Source organism: Cololabis saira, chromosome 7 (genome assembly GCF_033807715.1).
Source record: "Cololabis saira isolate AMF1-May2022 chromosome 7, fColSai1.1, whole genome shotgun sequence".
Lineage (NCBI taxonomy): Eukaryota > Metazoa > Chordata > Actinopteri > Beloniformes > Belonidae > Cololabis > Cololabis saira.
In genome coordinates, this window is record NC_084593.1 from 41,857,964 (window position 1) to 41,879,761 (window position 21,798).

The window sequence follows — 21,798 nt, forward strand, 5'->3', positions numbered from 1 at the left end:
ATAACACCAGAATCAGATTCTACGATCCAGAAAACACATAAAAAGTGGTATCATTTATGATTCTAGGCCTTTCCGTTTTTTGGGGGTGGCAGCCATATTGGATTGCGCAATATGGCAGCACCATGGGGCGCCAATCTTGGCACCCATCTTAAAATGATTAAGTATGGTATGGACAACATCTGTGCCAAATTTGGCGAATTTGCGAGAATCTGAACCAAAATATCCCCGGGGCCCCAGACTATGGTCCAAGATGGCGGCTCCGCTGAGCGGAGCGGGTGCCCGCTCCAAGATGGCGGCCCCGCTGAATGGAGGGGGTATAGATATTTAAAAAGGCTAGATGACTCAAGGCGGAAACCCAATCTCCGCCCTAGTCCCCAGCATGGATCTATAATATTAACTCCAGCGCATAATACATCCATGCTCCAGCGTCGTTCACCAGCGGCCATCTTACCACAGGAGTCAGGACACTCTTTGGCGCACTATCGTTGTTGCTGTTTGAGGGTGAGTGGTCTGTACAGACAAAAATACTCATAACCTGCTGAAATCTTGACGGATTTACAAACGGTTTGGTTTATTATAAGCGTCATTAACGTGGGTATGATTCGGGATGCTTGGACATGTTGAAATTGTATCTTTTCTTTTAGAAAAACGACTTAATCATGCAGCATAATGTATCACCGCTAAAGCCTGAATTATGGTTCCGCGTTAAACCGACGGCGTAGGGTACGGCGTACGGTTTGCGTCGCCGCGTAACTTACGGCGTAGTTCTGCGTTGGTGTAACGCGGACCATAAATCAGCCTTAACTAACGTTAACGTTACTTGCCAAAGTTATCAAGGGTGCCCACAATTTCAATTATTATAGAGCTTCTACTGCGATAAAATGATGATTTTATGACAACCTAACCTTTTCTCTAAATCTTTGTGGATGTGGTTGTATTTATTAATATCCAGAAGCTGTGATTGAGACCTAGTACTACAGTTTACCCAACTGTACATCAGTGGGAGAGGCACTGTCCTTTATTTTAAACATAACTTAAGGAGCAGATTATTTCCGATCGGTTTGATTTGTTAAAAACATTTTCCATTATGATATAGGAAATTTCTCGCTTTGTGTTTACAGAAGTACCTACTCCTATTTTTGCCAGAATATGCCTGACTTCTGTGCAGCCTATGGATGCTCCAATGAGCGCAGCACCCAAACCAGAGCCCGTGGGATCACCTTTCACCTGTAAGATGACCATATTATGACTATAATTAGGATCATCGTTAGTTACTTAGTGGATGTATGTAACGTTACAGTACAGATCCTGCTACACAAGAACAGCAGGGGTATATGAGATAATAGTATTGCAAGATTGTTGTTGACCCAAGGCTTTTTAGAATATGTTGCTACCACCTGTCTATACAATCATGAAATGTTTATTTAGGACACTTTTTATAACCATTTTAGTGTTGTCTGGATTTTAAAGTATATACATACATACATGTATGCATGCATGCATGCATGCATACATGCATGCATGCATGCATACATACATACATACATACATGGATACATGCATGCATGCATGCATACATGCATGCTTTTTAGAATATGTTGCTACCACCTGTCTATACAATCATGAAATGTTTATTTAGGACACTTTTTATAACCATTTTAGTGTTGTCTGGATTTTAAAGTATATACATGCATACATGCATGCATGCATACATGCATACATACATACATGCATGCATACATACATACATACATGCATGCATACATGCATGCATACATACATACATGCATGCATACATGCATACATACATACATGCATACATACATACATGCATACATACATGGATACATGCATGCATGCATACATACATGCATGCATACATACATACATACATACATACACACACACACACACACACACACACACACACACACACACACACACACACACACACACATACATACATGATTCATTATTTTTGGTCTTACCCTTAATGTTAAAGGAAGAAGAGTGGAAAATATTGACGATACTCTATATATCTGGCACGTGTCATGTTTTTAAGATTTCCCAAAGCCAGAGAGAGGAGGAGGCAGTGGGAAGTTGCCCTTAGAAGGGCTGGTTTTGCGGCCAATAACAGGACGATGATCTGCAGCGAGCACTTTAAGAGTGCAGACTTTGACAGGACGGGGCAGACTGTCCGTCTGAGAGATGGTGTTGTGCCGTCAATCTTCAGCTTTTCAGCTCATCTTCAAAGGGTACTGTATGTGTATCATTGTCCAACAAGAATCCAAGGTGTATAAGATCAGTATCAGTAGTATATCATATGTGATTAAATTTCACACTTTAGTTTTTCTTTCTGCAAGTTAAGGAATAATTAACGTGTTGTTTATTACAGCACATTTTAGACACTCGAACGTTCTTTACTTCTGTTTATTTTAGCCGGAAGCAGAAAGAAGGAGCACCCCCTCCAGAGGAGAGGAAGACCTCCCTCTGGACTTGTCTCAAAAGAAACCTCAGCCTAATGTTGTGAGTATTTGCATGTGATATGTCACTTGGAATAAACATTGTGCATATTAATATTATTATATTTAAATATGTTTAGGCTTACAGCATTGAGCCGTGAACATTGAGTTGTTAAAAAAATGTTTTCCATATTACTATTGTTTATATATTTTTATATTTTGCCAAAGCAACAGAGAGCCACTGGAGCGAGGAGAAAGAGGCTGAAGCGAGCGGCTCCTGACCACCTGTACGCGCTGCCTGCTTGCCCCGAGGCTGTAAAGGCCAAGATCAATGCAGCCTCGGTACGGTTGAGGAAACTCCAGCGGATATATTATAAGGTAATAATATATATATGTATATATGTTATAACGTAAATATAAATATTACTAAGAATACTATAGAAATATTGATTTAATATAAATACCATGTCACAGCTATCTGTTTCTTGTTATTTTCATATAAAAGTACGTTTGTCAATGTTTATAATTGTTCACAAGTATGCAGTGTTATAACTACATCTCTGACGTTCATAACAAACCAACCTGTTATAATAAGACTAGCATGAGAAAATATGTTTCTCTATTTGTTTATGTAATAATTGCTCGGGGGTCACGTTCTGGGTCTCTGGAAAGCGTCTAGAGACAACATCTGTTGTAGTAGACGCTATACAAATAAAATTGAATTGAATAGAATTTTTCTTATTTTTGTGAGGGGGGATATACATTGTTTTTCGGCTCTACCTTGTTCTCTATAGCTGATATAACATGAATTATTCCTATGTGGGATCAATAAAGTTCTTATTTTTGCCATTTGAGAAAATTTAATATATTATATTTGGTGCCTAACTGTTTCCCAAGTATATTAGTGCGTGTGTGAATGAATAAATGAGACGTAAAACGTACATTTCTTTGTAGAAAGGCGCTTTATGAAAATAAGTCAATTTACTTGTATTAGTTTACAGCGCAGTCTTGCCACATCCAATATGGCGGCGACGTTGACGTATCGCAGCAGCTCCATGGGGCGGATACGGATACATGTCTGGGAGCGGTCATGGAGCGGGTGCCCGCTCCAAGATGGCGGCCGCACGGCAGCAGCGGTCGATTAGGCGTCTATTACATGTCTATGAGAATAAAACCACACTGCGCAGGGGAAATGCCGTCTTGTTTGGGCCGGGATAAACGAGAAGCGAGAGCGGAGCCAAAGATACTCTATACAGTTTATAGAACGGAGCCGAGTGGAGCGCTGCTACCGTTGCCGTGACAGGTTACCATGGTAACAACTCCCCCCTCCCTACAGCAGGAAGTGACGTGTGCGCACTTAATAGTACGTCCGAATTAATGCACACTACTGATATTTACTCAAAAGTGTGCCAAATTTAAGCATACTTTTTAGTATATACTATTTAGTATGCCATTTCGGACGCACCGTATGACAGAAGTCAGCGCCTCCTTCTTTTAACTTGAAAATCTCCAGCGGAAGTGCGGCGTGTGTCCGGTTCCTGTTCCCTGCGTTCCGGCGACACTGCGGTGATTCCGGTGATTCTGGTCCACGCTGCGGCTCTTTGGCTCTGGCTAGACAAACACACCTTTAATCAGGGCCATGGGAGACAAGGCTCAGGTGCAGGAGGCCGTTAAAGTCCAGGGGGAGGTCGTGCGGAGGCTGAAGGCCGAGAAGGCCAGCAAGCAGCAGGTCGGTGACGGCAGCACTGTTACTGCACATGTGGAGCTGACACTAATAATACAGCATTCTTCCATTGAGTTCTGTCTGTAAAGCCATTATTGCCCTCAATCTGACTCACTAATAGATAAAGAGATAAATGATAGTGACACGCCAGTTGTATCTGCTGAACCTTTATCATCCTCTGACCGATGTTATATATTCATTTATACAATTTTAAGTTAAGCAGGACAGTTTTCTGTTTAAAAAAGATACTTATTAGCAGTACTCGAGTTTTAAAAGAAAATCAGGGGGGATGGTGGATTTTATCATATGGGGACAGATAATTTGTGCTGATTACAAATAATATAATATATTACAAATAATAGCACTGACCAAAACACCTGCAGAAATACTGCAGGAATGACATAGCAGCAGTTAAATGCAGCCTTCTGTAAGCTTTAAATATCCACTGGGCTTACATCAAATACATCAAAACACAACAATAAAAAACACTTTTCTGAACTTATCAATATGATTCTGTCCTTCACAGGATAAGTAAAATGGATCACTGCAAAAACTCAAAATCTTAACAAGAATATTTGTCTTATTTCTAGTTAAAATGTCTATTTTTAGTAAAAAAAATCTAATTACACTTAAAACAAGACTCATCACTGGAAAAAACAACAATTTTCACCTGTTTCAAGTAGATTTTCACTTGAAATAAGTAGAAAAATCAGAATAAGAAGATAAATCTTGTCCCACTGGCAGATTTTTCTACTTATTTCAAGTGAAAATTTACTTGAAACAGGTGAAAATTGTCAAATAAGTTATTTTTCTGGTGTTATTTTTCTGGTGATGACTAAATAAAGTTTTACATGTTTAGTTTTTATTTCAGGGGGGGATGCCATCCCCCCTCATCCCCCCTCAACTCCAGTACTGGCTACATCCTCTGACCGATGTTTTATATTAATTTATACAATTTTAAGTAAAGCAGGACAGGTTTATGTTTAAAAAAGATACATATATGTAAAAAAAATAATAATTATATATGATATATATATATATATATATATATATATATATTAAAATGCATACATATGCTTTAGGTTTTTACCAACTTGGTATTAACCATTAATATGTATGCAGACAAAAAAAAAGAAAGATACTTATTTTATTCAGTTCATTTTGTTATTTTGTATTGAAGTGAATTGCTGGATAATAATTTGTTTTCCATGTGTTCATGACATTCAAAAATATGCATCTAATTCAATTCAGGTTTGAGTCAAATAGTTAAAAAATCGTTTCACTCACAAACAAATGGGCTAAAAAAATTCACCAAAAACAAAACTTATGAACTCAACAGCTCAATGCCATTTTCCATTGGCATTTTATGACTATTATTTGACTCTCACAGTAATACGGGACAAAGTGCGTCCCTTTTCAGCTCAATACTTTAGTTTATAAATACGGTACGAGCTTGGCAACCCTACTCCATACTGAGGACATGTGGTCTTCATGAGGAATGGAAAAGTGGACTTTCCATGGCGTGTTACTTAACCAGTACATAAACCTGACTGAACCCTCACACGAGGCTGTAACAGGGATCCAGATGCTGTGGCTGTAAACAAGGCCACGAACAGCTGGAAACCACGTCAGGACTGTAGATAGACCGGCTACGTCACGTCCAGCGCTGCCACACGTGCACAAAGGCTTTCCAGGACTCTCTGGCTATAAACTGGATTCTTATGGGGAGAAAATCCACTCAAAACATTTGTGTGTGCGTACTACTTGATCTGTGCGTACTACTTGGTCTGTGCGTACTACTTGGTCTGTGCGTACTACTTGGTCTGTGCGTACTACTTGGTCTGTGCGTACTACTTGGTCTGTGCGTACTACTTGAATTGTGCGTATTAATAACTTTGTGCATAACTTGCACGAATTCAAAAAGCCTCCTACACACAAGCTCATCGTTACATACGCATGCACGAATTGCCCGTGTTCAAATACACCTTATTTTTGGCTCAGTAAACACCAAGAACTCGGTGGGAAAATATTTTAGCTCATAACATGCACTACTGTCTCTTAATTTATAAATATAAGTTAAGTTGACAAGACAAAGGCAAGGCAAGTTTATTTGTATAGCACATTTCAACACAAGGTAATTCAAAGTGCTTTACATCAACATTAAAAGCGGCAAGACACAATTAAACAGTAAATAACAAATACAATGATAAGAAAAGAGTTAAAATAATGAAAAGCACAAGTTGTTAAAAGGTAAGGGCAGTAGAGTACAGCAGGTACACAAGAATTACGTTTCTATACGGTCAAAACGTACAAAGTCTGGGTCAAATACAGTATTACAAAAGTAATCAGTGCCGATTTGTGCTGTGAATCAAACCAATTTGACAATTCTATGCCACAATCCCTGTTTCCAGGTCTTATTTCACACAACTGACGAGAATTAAGTTTCTATACGGTCAAAACGTACAAAGCCCGGGTCTAATACTGATACACACACGCACACAAAGCTATAGATACGCACAAATGGTTTTGAGACTTTTTACGGCTCCATGAAGCCTCACAGATTCGTCCGTACATGATGCGTTTAAGTACTGATGGAAAGCTGGGGCGTCTGAACTTTCATCTGAGTCAAGCGTTATTTTATTTGGACCACCGTGATGCCCCGCCATTACTGTCTTCTTGCCTCCTGATTTGAGTCAGTTTGAGTCAGTTTTTCCCTGCCAAAGAACAAGTTGCTTTAAAACATCTAATTACATTTGTAAGGCTCATAAATGCAAATCTGTCCATATAAGTAAATATATAAATATTACAAAGTGAATGTGTTATAACCACGGGGTGCTGAGATATTCTTTATTACACAGGCCTGCAATTTTTGACAATTAAGAGGTAACTAAGTATGGAGGGAAATGACGCTTGACTGTGACGCACTGCACAAATCTAATAATACGTACAAATCAAGTACTACACCCAAAATAGATAATACGCACACACAAGTGTTTTGAGTCGATTTTCTCTCCCTAGATTCTCAGCACGACTGAAATACCACCTTCTGAAAGCGTAAAAAGGTTTAGCTTTTTTGAATGAGTCATTTCCATTCCAGGTTTTTCTTTTCAATATTTTGGTTTTAGAGCAACTGTGATGGATACAGTCCATGTTTGTGTTTGTTGGCTGTGTTGACCCTGCAGTTTTGATTGACTTCATGCATCTCGTGTTCTGTCCTCGGCGCTGTGGTGGTGCTGATGCGTCTGCCCCCCTAGTGCTAGGGTTGCTTACCACTTTTCTCCTGTTCTCCCTGCTTGGTCCTGGACGACGCCGGGCTCTTCATCGCTACCGTCTATGTCCCACATCCCTCCGTGGTTCCCCCATCTGTGGACTGATTGGCCTGAACTGGACACAACCCATTGGATATTTATCCCGGCACCCATCATGCCCTCCTGAACTTTTGCTCCTCTTTTTTTGGGGGCTTTTTTTTTTTCTTCTTCTCCCTCACGTATTGTGGTTGCTGCTGTTGGACGACCATGCTGGCCCTGTGTTTCCTCCGCACCTGCTCCGGCCTGGTGACCCCTCGGACTCTAACGCGTGTACGACGTGTGCATGCTGTTTCTGGGATCACGGTGGCTCAGGTAGGTGAAGTTCTCTAGGGATTCAGGAGAGCTCAGCTTCCTCCGGGACGGTTGCAGATGCAACATACGAGCCTAGTGTGTTTGTTTGTGTCTGTGCGTTTTCTAGATCGATGAAGAGGTTTCCAAACTGCTGGAGCTGAAGGCCCAGTTGGGAGGAGACGATGGCAAACACCAGTTTGTCCTCAAAACGGCAAAGGTAAGATGGCAGTACTGCTGCTGTGTTGAAAAAATCCGATTTTCCGATTCTAAATCGATTCTCATATTCATTCCTAAAAATCGATTCATATCTAAAGATCGATTTTTTTTTTTTTTTACATTTGTTTTTATTCAACTTTAAAAAAAAATTTATTTATTTATTAAATTTTTTTCATCATTACATTACAACTTTTGGTATTTTTTTTGTTTATGCCCTAAAAAGGAATATTTAGTTTGACACTAGAATAACTGGTGCCATGTTTTTGCCTTTTAAATATGTTTAAAGGTATGAAAACATTCAAGTTTTCAGTTATAATTGCATACATTTACTATATTTCTTTGCTTTATATACTGTCTTGGGGTACATTTGCATAAAATGCTAAAAACCAAATTCTCAAAAATTAAAAACTGAAAAAAAATTGAAAAAATAAAAACGGAATGTGGGGAAAAATAAAACCAATTTCATCCGTCTCTGTTTCCTCCCTGGATCTGTTTGGTAATTCTGATCCACACGATGTTTGTGAAAGCAGTTCTATCAGCATTCTGGGAGCTGATTGGTCCTTACAGCATCATTAGCTGCAATACTGTCTGTTGAATCTCAATATAATACTAGTATTAATATGTTGCATAACTACAGTCATATAATTCATGTAACAGCTCAAAAAACTGTTTTAATAAAACTAACCCAAATCAATATCGGAATCGGATCGAATGTAATCTTGATAGTCGAATCTGAATCTTCGGAATGGATTCCTGACATGTGAATGGATCCCCAGCCCTGTTTTTAAGTGTTTTAATGGTCTTGGGCCGCCTTATTTGTCTGCACTACTTTTACCTCATCGACCCTCGTGGACCCTGAGGTTCTCAGGCCTTTCAACGATACCAAAAGTTAGAACCAGGACTCACGGGGAGGCGGCATTCACTTATTATGGCCCCGATTGTTGGAACAGCCTCCCGGAGAACCTCAGGGCTGCAGAGACTGTTGATGTTTTGAAGGGCAGGGCATTAATAAGTTTTATGTTTGTGTATTGTTTTATGTAAAGCACTTTGTGTTGTATTTTTATGCCTGAAAAGCGCTATACAAATAAAGTTTGATTTGATTTCTGCTTGCTTGTCAGGGAACCAGAGACTACAACCCCAAACAGATGGCCATCAGAGAGAAGGTGTTCAACACCATCATCAGCTGCTTCAAACGTCACGGAGCAGAGACCATCGACACGCCGGTCTTTGAACTGAAGGTACATTTGGAGCCGGCTGCACATGAGCTTGAGCTGCCATTCACACAGACTGAGAGTGAAAGTAAATGTCTCTGCTGGTGTAGGAAACGCTGACAGGGAAGTACGGAGAAGACTCCAAGCTCATCTACGACCTGAAGGACCAGGGAGGAGAGCTGCTGTCGCTCAGATACGACCTCACCGTATCCTGCTGCTGCCGGCCCCAGCGCCTGAATGCTAACCCCCCCCCTAGCCCAGAGCAGTGTGTTCTCCTTGACCTTCCCTCCTGCAGGTTCCCTTCGCGCGCTACCTGGCCATGAACAAGATCACCAACATCAAGCGCTATCACATCGCTAAGGTGTATCGCCGAGACAACCCCGCCATGACTCGTGGGCGCTACAGAGAATTCTACCAGTGTGTAAGTCCTGCTCCGGTACCAGCTCCCATGGGTGGGGATGACAATCAGAACCGGTTCCCAGTGTTTCAATTCTTTGGAATTGTTAGCAAATTTTGCAAATGATTGCCTTTTCAATTGCAGTGGCCACGAATGACGTCATCAGGCACGTTGTGTAGCTTACGCACGTTGCGTATAGGGCTGAAAATAACTATTTTAATAGTCGACTAGTATGAGGTTGCTTTAATTATGTGGCAAGTGATAATAAACACAAGAAAGATGGCACTAGAGCCCTGCTATAGCGGGACTGTTTTCTTCATTCTGTTCCCGCCCACTTCTGCAAAACTGAGAATTCATGTCCGCACAATAATAGAGATGCATTGATTTAGTGTCTTCTCCCGTCCCGCAAGAGAAATGTCCAGACAAATCTATCTGATTTAATATTAATATGATCATTGTGGAGCTTGATGGATAATTGACAGTTCATAGGCACCTGACTGAAAGTTAGATGCAAATCCATCATTTTCATCATCACACAAGCTATTACACCTTTCACGCCGCATCAATTATGATTGAGGTTATAGCAACGAGGCTGTGAGTGGCTCAAATAATACTAATAAATAACATGAAATAAACAAAGTTAACAAATGAAACATATTAATTTAACAAATGAAAATAGGCTTAATATCTTACCAAGGCAAGTCTGTTTCGTTCAACTGTCCGACGTGCTTTCTCTTCAAATGCATTACCGACGTGCTCCCATGAAAAGCAACGTCGGCTTTGCAAACCTTTGCAAGTCATCTTTTTATTCGCCGTATCGAGGCTAAAATGCTCCCAAACTTTTGAAGTTTTATTACCCGCAGCTGCTGAGACGCTATCGTGCATGCGCGACTCTCAGCAGAGATTGTATTGAAGTGAGACCCCTCACTGCGTTGGAAAAACACGTCTGGCGACAATTGTTAACAATGGAATTAATTCTCGACAATTTTGACTATCGATTTTTGTCGACAATGTTGACGAATTGTTGCAGCCCTAGTTGCGTAGCAACCAACAGTCAATAGTAAACATGGCGACCAAGCGATACAAACGCTCGAAAGTCTGGTTACATTTCAGTAAAAAAGACCACAGCAGGGTAACTTACTTTTCAAGTGGATGTTTCGTCAAAGTGTTAGGTTTGCAGATTTGCAAAATGCATAGTTTGATTGGATTTGACTTGATTGTATTTGTCACTAGCTGACAGTTTTATTTTTGAGTGTTTTATTTTTGAGTGCTCAGTTCATATATCCTTTTAAAATGGGGAATTTTTATTTCTAATACAAAAACCACACAGCCACGGCATCATTTATGTTCAATTTCATTTATTTTTAAAGAAGAATATTTAATTTATTATTAAAATGTTATATTGGTGATGCTAATCAACCTTATGTTGTTGTTTCTTTCCAAATGAGAATCGATAAAAATAGTTTTTTTTTTTTTTAAATGTGTGTGTTTCAGGATTTTGACATTGCAGGTCAGTACGATGCCATGATCCCGGATGCCGAGTGTCTGAAACTGGTCCATGAAATCCTCAGCGGGCTGGAGCTGGGAGACTTCCGCATTAAGGTGAGCCTCTCGGGTCGGGCGCTGCCCAAACTGAGGCTGCACGTCCCGTCCTAACCCCGGCCTCTCCCTCAGGTCAACGACAGACGCATCCTGGACGGCATGTTTGCCGTGTGCGGAGTTCCCGACGACAAGTTTCGCACCATCTGTTCAACGGTTGACAAACTGGACAAGGTGAGGACGGCCGTCAGCTGCTGCCAACGCTCAAACGTGTACAATATCAGAACGTCGTCTGTCATTTTCACTACATGTGTCAAATATGAGTCTTCAGGACCAGATCTGGTTCTTTACACAGTTGATGGCCAACTGGTTTAGCTTGTGACCCGGTCGGCATCGCCTAACTGCATGCGAGCGAGCGTCAGCGACAAAATCCATTCCATTGCTTTATTTTCTACTGGACTGTCCTAACTGGCCGCGAGCTGCGCAGCGCGCCGTTTTGAGCTGAACATTTGTCGGACGCCCTGCTATTTTCTTCCTGTCGCGTTGAAAGCCGGTTGAAAGCGCAGTAGGAAACAGTCATGGACGAGGAACGGCTGATCCAGTTAGTTGAAATGAGAAGTTATCTCTATGATACCTGGCTACATTGTATGTAATTTCTGGTAAAGAAAGAAATTATTTTAGGAATTTCTTTCAGGAGCGCACGGGCGGGTAGTGCGTAGGGATGCAAATTATCGATTATTTCATTAATTGATAGTTGATAACCTTATCGATCGATCATCGATTAGTTGATAAGCAGCGTTTTTCCCCCATCTGAGATACAAACATAATTTTCTTTGCTTATATAAAATACAAAGGACATTTTAATGTATTCCTTAATCAAATATTTATTTGATACAAAAGTAACAAAAAGACATTTTTGTACCACAAGGAATATAATATAAAGTGCACTTCAAGGCTATTAGTAGTAGCAGCAGCCATACTAGTGTCATTTGTGTCAAGCAAATTTTAAGTTCTAGTTACGTTTTAAGTTAGAGTTTTGGCAGTGTTCAAAATAAAATGAGACCTGCTGTATTGGAGCACATTTTCTTTTAGTTAAAACTGTAGCGGGGACAGATGTTTAGAGAAACCTATGTATGTACCGGGTGAAGGCTGATTTATGGTTCCGCGTTACAACAACGCAGAGCCTACGCCGTAGGCTACGGCGGCGGCTCTGCGTCGATTTAAGGCGGAACCATAATTCAGGCTTTAGGGGAGCATATCGGAGAACAACCAGAAGAATATAGAGTGGATTAAAAATAAAAGTTAAGCACATAGCTACATGTGTCTCACGTCTGGGCCATTGCAGACTCATTGCCTGAGCATGATGTTACTAAAACCAAACATATCCGCCGTCTCTTTCTTACTTTATGTGCGCGGCGCAGCGAGTTGTGTCGCATTAAATGTGGTCTGGGCGTAATACCAGCTGGTGAAATTAAACGAAAAAAATAAATAAATAAATAGATTAATTGTAATCGTTAATTTTAATCGGGTAATTTCATAACGGCAATTAATCGAAAATCGAATAATTGTTAACATCCCTAGTAGTGCGGTGAGTAAAGCCTGATTTATGGTTCTGCGTTAAATCGACGGCGTAACCTACGCCGTAGGGTCTGCGTTGGTGTAACGCAGAACCATAAATCAGCCTTAAAAGGCGAGTTTCAGCTGTCAATCAAAATAATGTGGGGGCTATAACGCTTTCAGTGTGGACAGAGAGCGTCCGATGTAACGCAGTGCGACGCGATAGTCGGACGCTCGTGTGCAGTTATGACAGGCTGTTAGAACCTCGGCAGAGTAGTTACAGAAAAAGTATCTACTTGGCATGTTAGACCCCTAGTGGAAAAGCGCTGAACCGATTGGGGCGAGTCGGGCTGAGTAGGTATTAGTGGAAAAGCACCAACAGTGGCGTGTGGAGTTGTTGTTTGGAACTCCCAGACCTGTCCCTCTCCCGAGGACAGACTTACTAGGTTGAGGGTTTGTCTCCTGCTGCTGCAGATGTCCTGGGAGGACGTCAAGAAGGAGATGGTGGGAGAGAAGGGCCTGTCGGAGGAAGCTGCCGACCAGATCGGAGACTACGTCAGCATGAAGGGTGAGATCAGACTGAACCAGTACCAGTAGCTTGTTGGGGAGATGCAGCGGTGGCGTCCACCCCGCCTGCAGCACCGACCTGGTTTAGTCCTGACCACACGTCCACACGTAGGTCTGCATTCTCCTCGGGGTTCAGCGGTGACGGGACACGCCCGGCCCACGGGGACTTGTGGAGATCAGGGGTCGGCAACACGCCACTCTAGTCTTTAGCGCCGCACTAGTGGCTCCCTGGAGCTTTTTCAAAAATGTTTGACTTTTTTCTTCTTTTTCTTTTTTTACTTTTTTTTCTCTTTTATCCTTTTTCTTTTTTTTCTTTTTCTTTCTTTCTCGAAATTTTGACTTTTTTCTTGACTTTTCGACTTTTTTCTCGACATTTCGACTTTTTTCTCAAAATAGTACTTCAACATTAATCTCGACATTTTGACTTTTTTCTCAACATTTTGACTTTTTTCTCGACATTTTGACTTTTCTCTCGACATTTTGACTTTTCTCTCGACATTTTGACTTTTTTCTCGACATTTCGACTTTTTTCTCAAGATTGTACTTCAACATTAATCTCGACATTTCGACTTTTTTCTCGACATTTCGACTTTCTTCTCAAAATGCATAATGAAAATAAAAATCTTCCCCCAGTTATAACTAATAAAGATACATGCAGCATCTGTTGCCTTCATTCTAAGGCTTATACAAGACTTTTCATTTTTTGCGGCTCCGGACATATTTGTTTTTTGTGTTTTTGGTCCAATACGGCTCTTTCAACATTTTGGGTTGCCGACCGCTGGTGTAGACGGAGGTGGACGCTGGGGACAGGGTTGACAGCAGGACATGTGAACGGTGCTGTGTGGTTGCAGGTGGGAAGGATCTAGCAGAGCGCCTCCTCCAGGATCCCAAGATGTCCCAGAGTAAGCTGTCCTGCGCCGGCCTGTCGGACATCAAGCTGCTCTTCAGCTACCTGGAGCTGTTCCAGGTCACAGACAAGGTGAGACACGCCGTCCTCTGCAAGAGTTCCTTCTTTCTGCAGGGATTGTTTCCTCATCGTTGAAGGGTAGGGGTGTAACGATACACTAATCTCACGATACGGTACGATACACGATATTGAGGTCACGATAGCGATACGATACGATATTATAGCAGTATTTTTTTAACAACCTTGAATGAGGAACATATGACTGGAAAAAATTGTCTTTTATTTGAAAGACACAAAATACCAAACAATGCTGTGCGTTTGCCTTATTGTTACAGTTTGTAATGCTTTATAACTGTTTAAGTTTTATAGAGAAAGCCAGGCCAACCATTTTCCACAAACTGAACTAAAAGTAATTGTCAGGTTTACATTATGCATCTTCAGTTTCATACAAGTACAAATATTTTGCCACAAACTGAATAGTTTCTCTCATGTATGATCTGACTTTTTTCTTTTCCAGAAATTTAACAACTAAAATTAAATAAATAAAAGTAAGTAAATGCATACAATTTTACATCATAAAAAAGATTGATTCATGCTCACCTTATACGTGTAAGAGGAGATTTATTTTTGTTAAGAAGGTTATTTTGGTAATTGAGGTTTCATTATTTTATAAATCTATTCTTTATATTCTGATGTAAATCAGGGACTATAATGACACTAGTCAGTTTATCTGTAGTGATTAGTCTGTTTTAGATTGGGCGGAGTGATACGCCACAGTACGGCACTAGGTGCTGTGTTGATGTTCTAAAATCCTACACTGTTGAGGGACATTAAAGTACACTGGAACTCAGCAGAAGTTTCCCCGTGTTTATCCTACTCACGACCCCAAAAAGGTTTAATTTAATAAGGTAAGGCTTAACTCTACACCAGGCTTACATAAGTAAAAGTTCAGAGCTCAAAACCCTGCAAGAGTCCCGTGATCGGGACCAAAACGGGACTAGTTTCTTCTGAGCGGAGTAAGATTTTGGTCCGCGGGTCGAGGCGCGGTCGGCACCAATACACTGCACGTTACTAGTCAAGATTAATATTCATAATCCAATATCGCGATACAGTTTGTCACCTCCACGACACGTATCTTGATGTTTTTGTATCGCGAAATTTTGTGGCACGATATATTGTTACATCCCTATTGAAGTGTGTGCGGTGTCTCTGGTTGGACCCGTCCTCCCCGTCCTCAGGTGGTGTTTGACCTCAGTCTGGCTCGAGGTCTGGACTATTACACGGGGATCATTTACGAGGCGGTGCTGACTCAGGCCGGCGTGGCGCCGGCGTCCAGCGACGGCCTGAACGGGGCAGAGGAAGGCGTCAGCGTGGGCAGCGTGGCCGGAGGGGGGCGATACGACGGGCTGGTGGGCATGTTCGACCCCAAGGGCAGGAAGGTGCCCTGCGTGGGCGTCAGCATCGGCATCGAGAGGATCTTCTCCATCATGGAGCAGAAGGCCGAGGTGAGACGTCGGGGGGGAGGCCCACGGTGACGGGGAGTCTGGTCCAGACTGACGGGGAGTCTGGTCCAGACTGAGACGGGGAGTCTGGTCCAGACTGACGGGGAGTCTGGTCCAGACTGACGGGGAGTCTGGTCCAGACTGACGGGGAGTCTGGTCCAGACTGAGACGGGGAGTCTGGTCCAGACTAGGGGTGGGCGGTACACCGGTGTCATAGTCATCACCGGTGTGACACTGCGCCACGACATGGATTTTGCAATACCGTCAATACCGTAATAAATCAATTATAAAATAATAAGCCTAAATAAGGCATTAAAAACGTCGGTGATATGCAAGGTTTGCTGCCGTGTTGTGACAGCTAGAGGTTGAAACACAAGCAACCTGTTTCATCACTTAAAAAACACGCACGCCCGTGAATATGAAGAGGCAACCCGGGCCAAAACGAGCGCAAGTGGGACCAGCAGCTCGTCCCGCTGGGACCGCTGCTCCACTGCTCTGCTGGTGCTGCTGCAGCACCAGCAGAGCACGTCCCAAGACTAAACAGCTTTCAAGTATTAAAGTATACTTAAAGTTATTAAAGTATTAAAGTATTCCGGCACCGTGCCGGATCTCCGGCGTAAGGAGTTTTTTTTCCTCGACGTGCGAGTTTGAGTGCTTTAAAAAAATAAAAAAAAGGTTTGAGAGAGAAAAAAAAGTTTGAGTCAACCGAGTTCGTCTACCAATGGAATGAGAGGAAAGCAGCTCTGGCTCTCAACCAAACTAACACTAGCCAATCACAAGTGGAGCTGGGCGGGTCTTTGACGGCAGCGGAGCGCAGAGCGCTGTTTCAACCTGCTGGAAGAATCACCGACTTCAAGATGGAGAAAAAATTAATGAATGTCGGTTTAAAATAATCTTTTTGCCCAGAAGAAAAAAAGAGTGACAAAAAAATACCCATAACCATGTTCTTCTCTCGAAAAAACACACCTGTACCGTGGGCTTTAGAAGAAAAAGACGCTGCAGCGCGAGTCGGGATGCAGCAGGCTCAGAAGAGAAGTGAAATACGTGCGAGGCGGTGTTGAACTCCGCAATTTGAAGCTTTGTATAATAATTGTAAAAAAAAAAGGGTTGCTACTATTTGAATATCACTTATCACGGGTTCTTTTTGGAACGTAACCCTCTCGAAAAACAAGGGATTACTGTATATGAATACTCATGGCATAAACCTGTCAAGTTTTGGATTTAAAATTAAGGGAAATTTTCCACCACCCGCTGTCCAACCAGCCCAACCGAGGTCCAGTATTACATTTTAAGACAGGTTTACAAAATATTTAAAATATAATATAATAAAAATAAATATATTATATATATATATATATATATATATATATATATATATATGTATATATATATATATATATGTAAGATCTTTAGGTTTTTTGCCAAATAAATATGTTGAGAATGCATAATACTCTCCCATGTCTCTTTTTGATAAGGATACTACCATTTACTTATTATATTATAAAAATATTAACCTTATTCACATAAAGGGACAGGACAGGCTACTCCTCCCAAAACGTACCAAAAAATACCGTGATATTATACCGTCACCGTTCAAAAGATGAAAAATACCGTGATATTAATTTTAGGTCATATCGCCCACCCCTAGTCCAGACTGAGACGGGGAGTCTGGTCCAGACTGAGACGGGGAGTCTGGTCCAGACTGAGACGGGGAGTCTGGTCCGGACTGAGACGGGGAGTCTGGTCCAGACTGACGGGGAGTCTGGTCCAGACTGAGACGGGTCTTCTTGTCCAGGCCTCGGCTGAGAGGGTTCGTACCACGGAGGTCCAGGTCATGGTGGCGTCGGCTCAGAAGAACCTGCTGGAGGAAAGACTGAAGCTGGTCCGGGAGCTCTGGGACGCCGGCATCAAGGTGGGTTTCTGACGCTTCTCTGGACACTTCCTGTTCCTGTGGCGTCGGTAGAGATGCACCGATCCATCGGTATCGGCCGATAACGCCCCAATCGGTTTGATCGGCGTTCTCAAAATAATAGTTCAAAGCTGATAGGACATTTGAAAGTTTCTCACACAGAGTATATTGAGTTGCCAAAGCTGGCTGCCGCTAAAGCTTGAGTTATGGTTCTGCGTCAAAACGACGCCGTGCCTACAGCGTGTGGTACGCGTCGACGCAGACCACACGCCGTCACTGACGCCGTCACTGACGTCACCTCCCGAAAATTGTAACTACGCGTCGAGGCGACGCAGACCAAATGCAGACGAGAGGGCTGTGATTGGTTCGCTTGGTAGCAACGCATTTCCGGTTTGAAGCAGTCGTGAAATTTCAGCGCTCTTTTCTTCGTGTATGTGTAATTTTTTTTATTTTTTTTTGTTTTTTTGCACTAGTTTGCGATAGTTGTCCTTATCTCTTTGATTTACTGTGACCGGAAAAAGTCAGATAAACCATTCAGGAAAAGATCGCTAATTAGCGGTCATGGCGGGTACTGCACCGTGGAGAAATGGAGTGACGGAGAAGTCCGAAGGTTCACGACGGCGTCACAGTGACGGCATAGGCTCTGCGTTGGCCTGACGCAGAACCTTAATCAGGCTTTAGGCAGAGACAGAGGAGCAACGCTGCTAACTCCGCTGAACGTAACAGAGACCACAGCAAGAAAAATAAAGAACTACATCGTAAGTTAATGGATTCATAAGCTTTGCTCATCAGGTGCTTTCTGTTGTAGCAGACATCGGGTTTAATGCATCGTTAGCAGCTTGGATCCCGGTACGCGCTGCTGAGTCGTTAATATTTCACTGATGAATGCCCGCCGGAGTTTTACTAGAATATATACAGTCCAAAGCCTCACGCAGGACGACAGTCGTGGCAGGACAATCGTCAGGCTGAGGGGAGACCACTTTATATATGTTAAAGCAAGAGAAAACCTGTTTTTCATAATAGGTCTCCTTTAAGCTAGTTAGCTACACTTCCTCTCTGTAAGAGTCTAAGTAGTCTCTAAGACTCTAAAGCAGGGGTTTTCAATTCCAGTCCTCGAGGCCCCCTGTCCTGCATGTTTTAGATGCTACCCTGCTTCAGCACTCCGTGATAAAAGTACCTGTGTCATCAACAGAGCTGTGCAGACCTTGGTGACAAGCTAATTAGGACCATTAATTAGAATCAGGTGTGTTGATGCAGGGTAACATGTAAAACATGCAGGACAGGGAGGCCTGAGGACCGGAATTGAAAACCCCTGCTCTAGAGAGTGAAATATTGCTCATTGCCTCAGCCTGCAATAAAACAGTCAATTCCTGATACTTTCTCATCTCCTAATTTTTATACCTAATAATACAATGTCAGTGTTGTACATGAGACAACAATATTGAAGAATTTATGGATTTCACGCTGTGATCGGCAATATGGAGATCGGCAGATATTGATTTTGGTGATCGGTGATCGTCCCTCAGAATCCTGATCGGTGCATCTCTAGTCGTCTGTAGTCGGGGTCGTTGGAGGCAGCTGTGGACGGTAGTTGCTTCATGTGCAGCTGAGCTAGTAGAAGCCTCCCTACAGATGCTGCTCCAGCCAGTAATCCAATGAAAAGATGGTAAATGGAACAGTGGCATGCGCTAAAGTGAACTGCTGGAATAGTAGGTCTGTGTTGAAAAGATCGATTTTCCGATTCTCATATTAATTCCTAAAAATCGATTTGTATGTCTAAAGATTTTTTTTTTTGTTTCTGCCCAAAAAAGGAATATTTTGTTGGACACAAGAATAACTGGTGCCATGTTTTTGCCTTTAAATATGTTTAAAGGTATGAAAACATTAAAGGTTTCAGTTATAATTACATAAATTGTCTATATTTCTTTGCTTTATATACTGTCTTGGGGTTACATTTGCTAATGTTAATGCTAATACTAATGTTTCTGAAAGCAGTTCTATCAGCATTCTGGGAGCTGATTGGTCCTTACAGCATCATTAGCTGCAATACTTGCTGTTGAATCTCAATATAATACCAGTATTAATATTTTGCATAACTACAGTCATATAATTCATGCAACAGCTGAAAAAACTGTTTTAATAACACTCACACAAATCAATATCCGAATCAGATCGGATTGAATCAAATTGTGATAATTGATTCTGAATCTTAAGAATTGTAATCCAATTGATTGTTGACATGTGAATGGATCCCCAGCCCTATGTAATAGGTTTGTGCTGGTTTCATGATAGCATCATAGTGTGTTGTAACGTGACCTCTGTGACGGCTGAGCGTGCACGTGTCTGTCCATGTGTCCAGGCTGAGCTCATGTACAAGAAGAACCCCAAGCTGCTGAGTCAGCTGCAGCACTGCGAGGACTCTGGGATCCCCCTGGTGGCCATTCTGGGGGAGCAGGAGCTGAAGGACGGCGTGGTCAAACTCCGCATGGTGGCCACCAGAGAAGAGGTGGGTTTCACTTTCATGTCCTGCCTCAAGTCAAATGAATGCACACAACACTTCTTCTAGTCCGGGCCTCTGGCCCCGGGCCTCCCGCAACAGGGCTCGGTGGTCCAGGGGCCGCCCGCATCAGGGCTCGGTGGTCCAGGGGCCGCCCGCATCAGGGCTCGGTGGTCCAGGGGCCGGTGGTCCAGGGGCCGCCCGCCTCCCACCCACAAGTGCTCTAGTCCAGTGGTCCCCAACCTTTTCTGAACCAGGACCGGTTTAATGTCTGACAATATTTTCACGGCCCAATCTAAAGGTGTAGCTGATAAAAACTAAATAATATGACAAGATCAGCATTAAAAACTGTGGGATTTTCTCTATTATAATAATAATTATAATAATGAATAATAAAACGTAATTTTAAACGAAAAAAATAAAATAAAAATGGAAATTGTAAATTACATTTTAATGAGTATTTCTATCAATGGGTTTTTGTGTGTGTTTTCTCATTAACGTTATTTAAAGCCAGGCTTTTATTTTATTTGTTATATATTAAGGAGACTGATATTTAGGGCTTTTATTTTGAAGGCTTCTCGCCGAGACCTTGTAAACATCCGGTGCTTCGGACTTTAAGGGTAAAAGTTTAACGGCAGTAGAAAGTGTGTCTGAAAGACTAAACGAGTGTCAGGAATGCTAAAGTGGAGCCTAACTGACACAAAAAGCAACTGCTGATGAGGATTTGTTTTCTTTGCAAATGTTATGCCGTATTTATGTACATATTGAGTTTGGTTGCCATGGTTACTCATGAATTGTGGTTAGCGGTAGCTGTTATTACCGACCGAGCAGCTGTGTCGGTCTGTATTTAAGTTAAATGAAACTTGTATGAATGTAGAAAGACTAACTCTATTTTATTCCTTTATAGCTCTTACGGTGTGTTTGCAGTGTATTTACATCCAAGGAATAAAAACATTGTGAACCATCAGTTTGAGAGTCAACCATCAGTCAGGGCTACAGAAATTATTTTTTCTCTCTGTGCGGCCCAGTACCAGATGACCCACGGCCCAGTACCGGGCCGGGGCCCGGGGGGTTGGAGACCACTGCTCTAATGCTTCTTTTTCCAGCTTTGTTGCTCTGTCTTCACTAATCCTGAGGATTGAGACTAAACAGACCTTGTAGATGCAGAAGTGAACGCTAACCTCTCCTCCGTCCCGTCTTCCTCCAGGTGGATATATCCAGAGCCGAGCTCACGGCTGAGATCAAGAAGAGGACGTCCCAGGCCTGACCGCTCCTTCATACCCGTCTCCTGACCGGCTCTGCGGCCCCTCCACCAGAACTCCTGGGCCGGGCCGGTCGTCCATACATGAAGGCCAGCAGCCCTGGTGGCCCCGCGTGGACGGGGCTGGTGAAGAGCAGGCGGAAGAGCAGGCGCTGCACACGCCGCCAGGGAGGGACTGTTTCAGCCACGGAGCTTATTTAAATGTTGTTGTTCAGCCGCGCTCTGGAGATTAGACGCTGAATAAAGCCATCATGTCAAACCCGCTGGTTTCCTTCTTTACTCTGCTGGAAAGCTGCTGGTTTCTACCTGAATCAGGCCAGCTCTGTGGAAATAAAGGTTCCTGCCTCTGGCTGGGCGTGATAGCAGAACCATAGCTACCTACTCTAAAGCTGTGTCCCAAATCCCATCCTTCCACCCTAATGAGTAGCAAAAACTGTGTGACATTTTTTAG

At 42.4% G+C, this 21,798-nt stretch overlaps 2 protein-coding genes across 5 annotated transcripts in view; one reads left to right on the forward strand and one right to left on the reverse strand.

Annotated features, from left to right (window-relative positions):
• LOC133447289 (zinc finger protein 420-like) overlaps positions 1-21,798 on the reverse strand; it is a gene marked incomplete at its 3' end in the record, with an annotated part of 127,163 nt that overhangs the window by 16,517 nt on the left and 88,848 nt on the right. The gene's annotated exons all lie outside the window — the stretch shown is intronic.
• hars (histidyl-tRNA synthetase) lies at positions 1,122-21,606 on the forward strand. Of its 4 annotated transcripts, none has more exons than XM_061725920.1 (16): positions 1,122-1,229; positions 2,063-2,255; positions 2,440-2,526; positions 2,691-2,840; positions 7,912-8,001; positions 9,119-9,238; positions 9,322-9,417; positions 9,507-9,632; positions 11,103-11,210; positions 11,283-11,381; positions 13,179-13,272; positions 14,123-14,250; positions 15,417-15,683; positions 17,476-17,592; positions 19,949-20,095; positions 21,294-21,606. In XM_061725920.1, the coding sequence occupies exons 1-16, from the start codon at positions 1,150-1,152 to the stop codon at positions 21,351-21,353; spliced, it is 1,962 nt and encodes a 653-aa protein (XP_061581904.1). In that variant the 5' UTR covers positions 1,122-1,149; the 3' UTR covers positions 21,354-21,606. The 4 variants fall into 4 exon arrangements, with proteins under 4 accessions (XP_061581904.1, XP_061581905.1, XP_061581907.1 ...); XM_061725921.1 differs by having other exon boundaries at positions 2,697-2,840; XM_061725922.1 differs by lacking the exons at positions 1,122-1,229; positions 2,063-2,255; positions 2,440-2,526; positions 2,691-2,840 and adding exons at positions 4,038-4,191; positions 7,440-7,805.

Excerpts from the sequence above, each read along its gene's own strand:
- hars (XM_061725920.1), top strand. The coding sequence starts at position 1,150 with ATGCCTGACTTCTGTGCAGCCTATGGATGCTCCAATGAGCGCAGCACC. Across the intron at positions 2,527-2,690 it reads AGAAACCTCAGCCTAATGTT|CAACAGAGAGCCACTGGAGC; the intron begins GTGAGTATTTGC and ends ATTTTGCCAAAG. Across the intron at positions 20,096-21,293 it reads TGGTGGCCACCAGAGAAGAG|GTGGATATATCCAGAGCCGA; the intron begins GTGGGTTTCACT and ends GTCTTCCTCCAG.